Source organism: Salmo trutta, chromosome 19 (assembly GCF_901001165.1).
Source record: "Salmo trutta chromosome 19, fSalTru1.1, whole genome shotgun sequence".
NCBI classification, from domain to species: domain Eukaryota; kingdom Metazoa; phylum Chordata; class Actinopteri; order Salmoniformes; family Salmonidae; genus Salmo; species Salmo trutta.
Window position 1 is genome coordinate 3,628,867 of NC_042975.1, and position 12,005 is coordinate 3,640,871.

General features: G+C 45.6%; 2 protein-coding genes across 6 annotated transcripts in view; both read left to right on the forward strand.

Annotated features, from left to right (window-relative positions):
- Positions 1 to 9,310, forward strand: part of LOC115153841 (NEDD4-binding protein 2-like 1) — a 17,319-nt gene extending 8,009 nt beyond the window's left edge. Inside the window, exons 4-5 of one of the 2 annotated variants that reach the window (XM_029699448.1) lie at positions 1,029 to 1,117; positions 8,557 to 9,310. In XM_029699448.1, the coding sequence (XP_029555308.1) occupies positions 1,029 to 1,117; positions 8,557 to 8,677 (210 nt within the window). In that variant the 3' untranslated portion in view covers positions 8,678 to 9,310. Of the gene's footprint in view, positions 1 to 1,028; positions 1,118 to 4,777; positions 6,108 to 8,556 lie in introns of those variants that run through there. The other variant, XM_029699447.1, reaches the window with a different exon arrangement.
- Positions 1,430 to 4,771, forward strand: LOC115153839 (dynein heavy chain-like). Of its 4 annotated transcripts, XM_029699446.1 has the most exons (4): positions 1,430 to 2,414; positions 2,485 to 2,567; positions 2,813 to 3,896; positions 4,327 to 4,771. In XM_029699446.1, the coding sequence occupies exons 1-4, from the start codon at positions 2,278 to 2,280 to the stop codon at positions 4,559 to 4,561; spliced, it is 1,539 nt and encodes a 512-aa protein (XP_029555306.1). In that variant the 5' UTR covers positions 1,430 to 2,277; the 3' UTR covers positions 4,562 to 4,771. The 4 variants fall into 4 exon arrangements, with proteins under 4 accessions (XP_029555306.1, XP_029555304.1, XP_029555305.1 ...); XM_029699444.1 differs by having other exon boundaries at positions 1,430 to 3,896; positions 4,327 to 4,607; positions 4,665 to 4,771; XM_029699445.1 differs by having other exon boundaries at positions 1,430 to 2,421; positions 2,554 to 3,896.
- Positions 9,311 to 12,005: the final 2,695 nt, after the last annotated feature.

Consider the following 12,005-nt stretch of genomic DNA (forward strand, 5'->3'; position numbering starts at 1 on the left):
ACTGGGCCGTTCGCACTACACTCTGTAGAGCCTTATGGTCAGATGCCGAGCAGTTGCCATACCAGGCGGTGATGCAACCGGTCAGGATACTCTCGATGGTGCAGCTGTAGAACCTTTTGAGGATCTGGGGGCCCATGCCAAATCTTTTCAGTCTCCTGAAGGGGAAATAGGTTTTGTCGTGCCCTCTTCACGACTGACTTGGTGTGTTTGGACCATGATAGATCGTTGGTGATGTGGACACCAAGGAACTTGAAACTCTCGACCTGCTCCACTGCAGTCCAGTTGACGTTAATGGGGGCCTGTTCGGCCCGCCTTTTCCTGTAGTCAACGATCAGCTCCTTTGTCTTGATCACATTGTGGAAGAGGTTGTTGTCCTGGCACCACACTGCCAGTTCTCTGACCTCCTCCCTATAGGCCGTCTCATTGTTGTCGGTGATCAGGCCTACCACTGTTGTGTCGTCAGCACACTTAATGATGGTGTTGGAGTCGTGTTTGGCCACGCAGTCGTGGGTGAACAGGGAATACAGGAGGGGACTAAGTACACACCCCTGATGGGCCTCAGTGTTAAGGATCAGCGTGACAGAGGTGTTGTTGCCGACTCTTACCACCTGGGGGCGGCCCGTCAGGAAGTCCAGGTTCCAGTTGCAGAGGGAGGTGTTTAGTCCCAGAGTCCTTAGCTTATTGCTCATGCTCGCAGTACACGTCCTGGTAATCCATCTGGCCCAGCGGCTTTGTGAATGTTGACCTGTTTAAAGGTTTTGTTCACATCGGCTACCGAGAGCGTTATCACACAGTCATCCAGAACAGCTGGTGCTCTCGTGCGTGCTTCAGTGTTGCTTGCCTCGAAGCGATCACAAAAGGCATTTAGCTCGTCTGGTAGGCTCGCCTTCAGACATGTTGGTGACATGGAGGTGGAGTCAGACCAGGCGGAGAGTTTCCTCTTCTTCGGATGGAGGCAGGCAGGCGGAGGCAGGCAGGCAGATTTAAACACCAATTTATGTCTCTGATAAAAGTATTTGTCCTCCCAGGGGATGAGTCGGGGTGACTACCACATCACTATAATGGAGCTGCCTGAAGGTTATCCTAAAAACGCTTTCTCCATCAACCAGCTGTACAGGTAAGAGACAACCACTTCGTAGACAGTCTACATTCAGGTAGGATGCAAACTCTTCATAGACATTCTACATTCTATATTCAGGTAAGAGACAACCTCATTATTAAAAAAAATTAAATATTGACGATGCTGGGCCAGTTGTGTGCGACCCTGTGGGACTACCGATCATGACCGGTTGTGATACAGCCCGGAATCGAACCAGGGTCTGCAATGACGCCTCTCAAATAAAATTGTATTGGTCAAATACACGTGTTTAGCAGATGTTATTGCTGGTGTAGCGAAATGCTTGTGTTTCTAGCTCCAACAGTGCAGTAATATTGTCGTGGAAAATTGTCTTAAGAATATAACACTCTTACAAGAACTTGTAAATTCAATATAGACTTTAATACAAAGTAGTAAAGCCGAGCCGGTCCGCGGAAACAACTGCCTTCCTCAGGCCCCGGCTCTGCTTTTATACACATACAATACATAGGTCCATCCTTTATGTAAATGAAGTCATTTCTCTTATGTTTTCCGCCACCATTGTCTTTCAACCCTATGGATAACGCCCACATTTAAGGATAACGCCCACATCTGCTTCCAATTCTAACACAATGGTGGCTGAAACATCCTTATGTTGGTACAAAAATAATGCATGCATTACATGTTTGGTTATGTTACTGCCATCCTGTCCCTTGTGACCCTCTTTCTGACCATTCAGGGCCTTGTTTACTCAATTCGGGTTCGTCTGTCCGGCCATTATGCGGCCCCTAATGGCCTGTTGCCTTACTTGGAACCAGATGTCAATCTTCTCTTCCTATAGCTAATGTATTTATGTCTTTCTTCCTTCAGCTCGGCTACTTTTCTCCCACAATATCTAACAAGTAATATCTAACGATGTCACAACAGAAACTCAATGCACACAAATCTAAGTAAAGGAATGGAATTAAGAACATATAGACTAAGATACAGAAGAATTGTATAGGAACTTAAAACTTTCACCTTCTCCACTGCTGTCCCGTCGATGTGGATAGGGGGTGCTCCCTCTGTTGTTTCCTGAAGTCCACAATTATCTCCTTTTGTTTTTTTAACGTTGAGTGAGAGGTTATTTTCTTGGCACCACACTCCCAGCGTCCTCACCTCTCATCGTTGTTGGTAGTCAAGCCCACTACTCTAGTACTGAGATGTGCCACTCGGGAGACAGCCTGCATTCTACAGCCTACGTTCTATATTCTACAGCCTGCATTCTATATTCTACAGCCTGCATTCTACATTCTACAGGCTACATTCTACAGGCTACGTTCTATATTCTACAGCCTACATTCTATATTCTACAGTCTATATTCTACAGCCTGCATTCTGTATTCTACAGCCTACATTCTACTGCCTACATTCTATATTCTACAGCCTGCATTCTGCATTCTACAGCCTGCATTCTACATTCACAGCCTGCATTCTACATTCTACAGCCTGCATTCTACATTCTACAGCCTGCATTCTACATTCTACAGCCTGCATTCTACAGCCTGCATTCTGCATTCTACAGCCTGCATTCTACATTCTACAGCCTGCATTCTATATTCTACAGCCTGCATTCTACAGTCTACAGCCTGCATTCTATATTCTACAGCCTGCATTCTATATTCTACAGCCTGCATTCTATATTCTACAGCCTGCAGCCTACATTTTACATTCTACAGCCTGCAGCCTGCATTCTACATTCTACAGCCTGCATTCTGCATTCTACAGCCTGCATTCTACATTCTACAGCCTGCATTCTACATTCTACAGCCTGTATTCTACAGCCTGCATTCTACATTCTACAGCCTGCATTCTACATTCTACAGCCTGCATTCTACAGCCTGCATTCTACATTCTACAGCCTGCATTCTATATTCTACAGCCTGCATTCTACAGCCTGCATTCTATATTCTACAGCCTGCATTCTACAGCCTGCATTCTATATTCTACAGCCTGCATTCTATATTCTACAGCCTGCATTCTATATTCTACAGCCTGCATTCTGTATTCTACAGCCTACATTCTACTGCCTACATTCTATATTCTACAGCCTGCATTCTGCATTCTACAGCCTGCATTCTACATTCACAGCCTGCATTCTACATTCTACAGCCTGCATTCTACATTCTACAGCCTGCATTCTACATTCTACAGCCTGCATTCTACAGCCTGCATTCTGCATTCTACAGCCTGCATTCTACATTCTACAGCCTGCATTCTATATTCTACAGCCTGCATTCTACAGTCTACAGCCTGCATTCTATATTCTACAGCCTGCATTCTATATTCTACAGCCTGCATTCTATATTCTACAGCCTGCATTCTACAGCCTGCAGCCTACATTTTACATTCTACAGCCTGCAGCCTGCATTCTACATTCTACATTCTACAGCCTGCATTCTACATTCTACAGCCTGTATTCTACAGCCTGCATTCTACATTCTACAGCCTGCATTCTACATTCTACAGCCTGCATTCTACAGCCTGCATTCTACATTCTACAGCCTGCATTCTATATTCTACAGCCTGCATTCTACAGCCTGCATTCTATATTCTACAGCCTGCATTCTACAGCCTGCATTCTATATTCTACAGCCTGCATTCTACAGCCTGCATTCTATATTCTACAGCCTGCATTCTATATTCTACAGCCTGCATTCTATATTCTACAGCCTGCATTCTATATTCTACAGCCTGCATTCTACAGCCTGCATTCTATATTCTACAGCCTGCATTCTACAGCCTGCATTCTATATTCTACAGCCTGCATTCTACAGCCTGCATTCTATATTCTACAGCCTGCATTCTACAGCCTATGTTCTATATTCTTGTCACGGCTGTCGAAAGGATCGGACCAAAGTGCAGCGTGGTTGTCGTTTCACATTTGATTAAATCCGTGAAACTTTGCAAAACATAAATAACTAAATTTACAAAACAACAAACCGTGACGCAGAGAGAAACAAACACTACTCAAAATATAATCACCCACAAAACCCAGGAAGAAAAACCCCTACTTAAATATGATCTCCAATTAGAGGCAACGAGGACCAGCTGCCTCCAATTGGAGATCAACCCAAAAAACAACAACATAGAAATAGAACTAGAACTTAAACATAGAAATAGAAAACATTGAAAAACACAAAACACCCCCTGTCACGCCCTGACCTAATCTACCATAGAAAATCACATCTTACTATGGTCAGGACGTGACAATTCTACAGCCTATGTTCTATATTCTACAGCCTACATTCTATATTCTACAGCCTACGTTCTATATTCTACAGCCTACATTCTCTATTCTACAGTCTACATTCTATATTCTACAGCCTACATTCTATATTCTACAGCCTACATTCTATATTCTACAGCCTACATTCTATATTCTACAGCCTACATTCTATATTCTACAGCCTACATTCTATATTCTACATTCTTACATTTGAGTGAACACATACAGTACATGTGCATCAAAGGAGGACTGTATACTTGTTTATCACTTTTAAATCAGTAGATTATTAATTATCTATAAATTATCTATCAGTTATCAATCTCTTGTGTGTTATGTCATGTTTTGTGTGGAACCCCAGGAAGAGTAGCTGCTGCTTTTGCAACAGCTAATGGGGTTCATAATAAAATAACAATAGGTGTGTTGTCTTTATACAGAATCTGTAATTGTAAGATCCCCAAGCATAAGTTCAGGCGCTGGGAGTATTGCTGGCAAGAAGCTGACAACATCTGGGATGTACTTTACGACGGCTCCTCCATAGACCGCTGGCAGTATGAAAGAGAGGAATGGATCCTCTAGTGAAGACACACCAGTACCTCCATTTTGTGTGAACAACTGTTTTTACATATTTTTTTTATAGCTTTTTTCAAAACTACACTTTTAAAGAGTATTGGTTACCTAGCAACAACAACTCATACCTTACTGTTGTACTTGTCTTTCTTGCACTGACGCCTGTTTTGGTTGTGTCTGAGGCATTTTTGGTACATCATATCGTTGAGCAGCTGCTCTTGATCGTTGTCTTGACACCACTCGCGTTAGAAGTTCAGAACGAGAAACTGTAAGCTATATATATATATATAGCTTACAGTTTCTCGTTCTGAACTTCTAACGCGAAATAATGGTCCTCGGATTGAAAAAAATATCAGGATTAGGGTTTTGGATTTATATCATCCTAATCGAGGTGTAGATTACATCTCACATTTCCAGTGTTCAAACATGTTAACAAGTCTGCATGGGATTTTCGTCTCAATGTGACTCTGTGCAGCCAATGACAATGTCCACTTAAGGTATAATCTCGGGAGCCACTTGCGGATTTGACAGCTCTAACGCAGTTTCACCTTAAATTATTATTTTTTTTATTCTGATTGAATAGAGTCCTAAATCGTTCTGGATAAGTGCATCTGCTAAATGTCAAATGTAAATGTTTACATCGCCTGGTCCCATATCTGTTGCGGTCTCGCCAACTGCTATTGGTCGTTGGTGTGACCGTAGGACCATAGGAGTTGGCGAGAGCATAGACCTGCTCTGGGATCAGGCTACAGTAGCCGACGCATAAATTGCAAGGCGTCACACTTCCGAATGGTTTTTCGTGTTGTATGGTGCTTGAAACAACAGTTGTGGGTTTGATTCCAACATGGGCCACATATCGTGTTACTGTATGCTTGAGATATGTTTCTTTATACAGTATTACAAAAACAGGACTGTGCTGTAGGCTACTAGATTCAAGCAGAAGTGATGGAAGTACAGAACAACGTTTTCCGTATTACCGTCCAACAGATCTGCAGACTCCTAGTAGTCTAAAGTTAGTTCCTTCGTTTCTGACCGTTCATAAAGTTTTGATTTTTTTTTTTTAAACAATAACATTTAAAGCTTTTTGAGTTTTTTTTCTCTACACTTTTCTACAAATTGGCATCTATAATGTTGTGTTTTTGCCTTCAATATGCTTTGTTGCCAGCAATAAATAATTTGAAATAATTTGCTTTAAAATTGTCTCTCATCATCATCATCATATCATCGCTAGTGCAACAGGAGAGTTTCCTGGTTTCCTGGTTTCCTGGTGGGTGAAGTTGTTAGTAGCTATTGGGTGAACTCTACTTGACTCTACGGTCATCGGAGCTCTCGGATCAAAGGTACAATGAGTTATAACTGTTATTACAAAGTTGTTGTAATGGTGAGCGACCTGTAAATGGTGAGGAGAAAGCGGATTGGGCACCTGATCATTTTCAGAGGGCTGCCTGGATCAAGGAAGTCAGATCGGGCAAGGTCAACTTTTTCAGATCGCAGGACGAGGATAAAGTCATTTTTCTTGATGATAATTAAAATGTAAAAAAATTGGTACCATTGTCAAAAGAAAAAGGTTTAAATATGCAAGGGGAATTCAGACCAAAGCATTAAATCTTGGTTTCATCAGACCAGAGAATCTTGTTTCTCATGGTCTGAGAGTCCTTTAGGTGCTTTTTGGCAAACTCCAAGCGGGCTGTCATGTGCCTTTTACTGTGGAGTGGCTTTTATCTGGCCACTCTACCATAAAGACCTGATTGGTGGAGTGCTGCAGAGATGGTTGTCCTTCTGGAAGGTTCTCCCATCTCAACAGAAGAACTGTAGAGATCTGTCAGAGTGACCAAACTGAGGATGGGTCAACAACGTTGTAGTTACTCCACAATACGTAACGGACCGCCAAGTCTAGGTCCAAGAGGCTTCTAAACAGCTTCTATCCCCCAAGCCATAAGCAGTGGTGGTTCTAGACCATTTCAACTGGTGGGGGGCCAAGCTGGGGCCAGTTGTACTGTTAGAGGGGCCAGTTACATTAGACGTTATTGTTGTCATATCGTTTTCTTCACTGCATTGCAGGTAAAAGACCATGTTCATAATCATTAGTGTTCCGCGTTGTAAAAAAAAAGAATGATAGCAAAAATTTGTTATGTAAAAATGATTTCATACTCCACATTTAGGGGGGCCACAAGGGGGTCCAAAATTGTTGTCACAGGGGCACTGCCCCCCCACCAGAACCGCCCCTGGCCATAAGACTCCTGAACAGCTAATCAAATGGCTACCCAGACTATTTTCAATGCCCCCCCCCTCTTCTACGCTGCTGCTACTCTCTGTTATTATCTATGCATAGTCACTTTAATAACTCTACCTACATGTACATATTACCTCAATTTCCTCGACACCAGTGCCCCCGCACATTGACTCTGTACCGGTACCCCCTGTATAAAGCCTCCACATTGACTCTGTACCGGTACCCCCAGTATAAAGCCTCCACATTGACTCTGTACCGTAACACCCTGTATATAGCCTCCACATTGACTCTGTACCGGTACCCCCTGTATAAAGCCTCCACATTGACTCTGTACCGTAACACCCTGTATATAGCCTCCACATTGACTCTGTACCGGTAGCCCCTGTATAAAGCCTCCACATTGACTCTGTACCGTAACACCCTGTATATAGCCTCCACATTGACTCTGTACCGGTACCCCCTGTATAAAGCCTCCACATTGACTCTGTACCGTAACACCCTGTATATAGCCTCCACATTGACTCTGTACCGGTAGCCCCTGTATAAAGCCTCCACATTGACTCTGTACCTTAACACCCTGTATATAGTCTCCACATTGACTCTGTACCGGTACCCCCTGTATAAAGCCTCCACATTGACTCTGTACCGGTACCCCCTGTATATAGCCTCCACATTGACTCTGTACCGGTACCCCCTGTATAAAGGGGGGTAAGTTTTGAGTGGCCGATGGGAAGATCACCTACCCCCCCGGGGGTCAAGGAGATCTCCAGCAAAATCTCCAAGGAGGAGATGGTCCGTCGACTCAAGGTCAGTAACAAATACAACATTTTCTTGCCCTTTGAGCTGTAGGCCTGTAGCTGCAACTAGCCTTTCTGTATCAGAATACTTATCAAGCTATTTGAATCCCACCTTGTAACACAACAAAATGGGGTGTGGATGCTTTGTGAAGGCACTGTATGTGGCCTTACGTCCGTATGGAGCCTGTGTGTACTGCGTTTCTGACGTGACTGCGCAGCGTTTCTGACGCTGTGACTGCGCTGCGTTTCTGACGTGACTGCGCTGCGTTTCTGACGTGACTGCGCTGCGTTTCTGACGTGACTGCGCTGCGTTTCTGACGCTGTGACTGCGCTGCGTTTCTGACGCTGTGATTGCGCTGCGTTTCTGACGCTGTGATTGCGCTGCGTTTCTGACGCTGTGACTGCGCTGCGTTTCTGACGCTGTGACTGTACTGCGTTTCTGACGCTGTGACTGTACTGCGTTTCTGACGCTGTGACTACTGCGTTTCTGACGCTGTGACTGTGCTGCGTTTCTGACGTTGTGACTGCGCTGCGTTTCTGACGTTGTGACTGCGCTGCGTTTCTGACGCTGTGACTGTACTGCGTTTCATAACGCTATGTTTCTTTCTCTCCTTAGGTTTTGTCGCCGTGGCTACCGGATCGAGAGGATGAAGGAAGGTTATGAGCCTGTGATGAAGATGTCCTCTATGACACCAAGTTCAGACAGAAGTGGATGTTTAACGCAGAGAGACTGGTGATCTCTCTCTTCCTGCTTCGTAAAGCCGCTTTCTATCCATTTGGATATTCCAGAAGTTTCTTTCCTTTTATTGAAGCTGTTTTAAGAGTATTGATTAAGAGTATCTAAAGTTTCAACAAGCCGTTTCAGACTTGTTTTTTCTTCATCTCTGTGTTTAGCTACTCCATTGTTGTTTGCCCACTTTTCCCTTAGAAATTTATGTTACGTTTCAAAAAGAAAGAAAACACTTAGGTTCTTGACAAAACAAAATCAGACAATTTCTCTCATTTGTGCTGTAGGGTACGGTTAAATGACCTATTAGCCTTTTGGGTAAATTTCCTAGGGTTAAGGCCGAGATTCAATCAGACGAAGTGTTAACCGGCGATAGTCAACACATTTGAGTCATTTAGCAGACGCTCTTATACAGAGAGACTTACAGGGGCAATTAGGCTTAAGTGCCTTAGTTAAGGGCACATTAGTAGATTTTGAAACGTAGTCGGCTCGGAGATTCAAACCAACAACCTTTTGTTGTTTTCCCCCGACGCTCTTAACCACTAGGCTACCTGCCTCCTCACACCCTAGGCTACCTGCCTTCTCACACCCTAGGCTACCTGCCTCCTCACACCCTAGGCTACCTGCCTCCTCACACCCTAGGCTACCTGCCTTCTCACACCCTATGCTACCTGCCCCTACGCTCTTAACCACTAGGCTATCAGCCTTCTCACACCCTAGGCTACCTGCCTCCTCACACCCTAGGCTACCTGCCTCCTCACACACTAGGCTATCTGCCTCCTCACACCCTAGGCTACCTGCCTCCTCGCACCCTAGGCTACCTGCCGCCTCGCACCCTAGGCTACCTGCCTCATCACACCCTGGGCTACCTGCCTCCTCACACCCTTGGCTACCTGCCGCCTCGCACCCTAGGCTACCTGCCTCCTCACACCCTAGGCTACCTGCCTTCTCACACCCTAGGCTACCTGCCTTCTCACACCCTAGGCTACCTGCCTTCTCACACCCTAGGCTACCTGCCTCCTCACACCCTAGGCTACCTGCCGCCTCACACCCTAGGCTACCTGCCTCCTCACACCCTAGGCTACCTGCCTCCTCACACCCTAGGCTACCTGCCTCCTCACACCCTAGGCTACCTGCCTCCTCACACCCTAGGCTACCTGCCGCCTCACACCCTAGGCTACCTGCCGCCTCACACCGTAGGCTACCTGCCTCCTCACACCCTAGGCTACCTGCCTCCTCACGCTACCTGCCTCCTCACACCCTAGGCTACCTGCCTCCTCACACCCTAGGCTACCTGCCTCCTCACACCCTAGGTTACCTGCAGCCTCACACCTTAGGCTACCTGCCTCCTCACACCTTAGGCTACCTGCCTCCTCACACCCTAGGCTACCTGCCTCCTCACACCCTAGGCTACCTGCCTCCTCACACCCTAGGTTACCTGCCGCCTCACACCCTAGGCTACCTGCCGCCTCACACCCTAGGCTACCTGCCTCCTCACACCCTAGGTTACCTGCCTCCTCACACCCTAGGTTACCTGCCTCCTCGCACCCTAGGCTACCTGCCTCCTCGCACCCTAGGCTACCTGCCGCCTCGCACCCTAGGCTACCTGCCTCCTCACACCCTAGGCTACCTGCCTCCTCACACCCTAGGCTACCTGCCGCCTCACACCCTAGGCTACCTGCCTCCTCACACTCTAGGCTACCTGCCTCCTCACACCCGCATCTCTGATGTTTTGCCGGCGTCTGAGGAGAAACTGAGTTTTAGCTGTCAAATCGGTGAGAAGCTGCTCTTGATCATTGTCACGAAGCCTCACCCGTGCCACTCACGGTAGAAGTTCAGAAGGAGAAAGTGTAGGGTATTATAGAAATAATGACGCTCAGATTGAACATCGTTAAACTAAATAATACATCCTAACGGAGGAGTAGATTACATCTGTCATCCTGTAGATTACATCTATCATCCTAACGGAGGAGTAGATTACATCTATAATCCTGTAGATTACATCTATCATCCTGTAGATTACATCTATCATCCTGTAGATTACATCTATCATCCTGTAGATTACATCTATCATCCTAATGGAGGTGTAGATTACATCTATCATCCTGTAGATTACATCTATCATCCTGTAGATTACATCTATCATCCTAATGGAGGAGTAGATTACATCTATCATCCTGTAGATTACATCTATCATCCTGTAGATTACATCTATCATCCTGTAGATTACATCTATCATCCTGTAGATTACATCTATCATCCTAATGGAGGAGTAGATTACATCTATCATCCTGTAGATTACATCTATCAGCCTGGGACCAAGAGACATGGAGAGACAGCCTTTAGTTACTATACCCCCAGCCTGGGACCAAGAGGCATGGAGAGACAGCCTTTAGTTACTATACCCCCAGCCTGGGACCAAGAGACATGGAGAGACAGCCTTTAGTTACTATACCCCCAGCCTGGGACCAAGAGACATGGAGAGACAGCCTTTAGTTACTATACCCCCAGCCTGGGACCAAGAGACATGGAGAGACAGCCTTTAGTTACTATGCCCCCAGCCTGGGACCAAGAGACATGGAGAGACAGCCTTTAGTTACTATGCCCCCAGCCTGGGACCAAGAGGCATGGAGAGACAGCCTTTAGTTACTATACCCCCAGCCTGGGACCAAGAGACATGGAGAGACAGCCTTTAGTTACTATACCCCCAGCCTGGGACCAAGAGACATGGAGAGACAGCCTTTAGTTACTATACCCCCAGCCTGGGACCAAGAGACATGGAGAGACAGCCTTTAGTTATTATACCCCCAGCCTGGGACCAAGAGACATGGAGAGACAGCCTTTAGTTACTATACCCCCAGCCTGGGACCAAGAGACATGGAGAGACAGCCTTTAGTTACTATACCCCCAGCCTGGGACCAAGAGACATGGAGAGACAGCCTTTAGTTACTATACCCCCAGCCTGGGACCAAGAGACATGGAGAGACAGCCTTTAGTTACTATACCCCCAGCCTGGGACCAAGAGACATGGAGAGACAGCCTTTAGTTACTATACCCCCAGCCTGGGACCAAGAGACATGGAGAGACAGCCTTTAGTTACTATGCCCCCATTTTCTGGAATAGCCTGTCTGAGAATCTGATGGGGCTGAAACTGTGGACATATTTAAAATAGATCTTAAAACATATTTTTAGCTTTGCTTTTCCTCTGGGTGCTTTCTACTTGTTCAGTTTTTATTGTTATTCTTTTTGTTTTATCATCCTCTTTATGTTTTTCGAGTAGTTTCACTTTTCATTTTCATAATTTTTTATTCGCATTTTTCCACCTGTGACATTGTGTT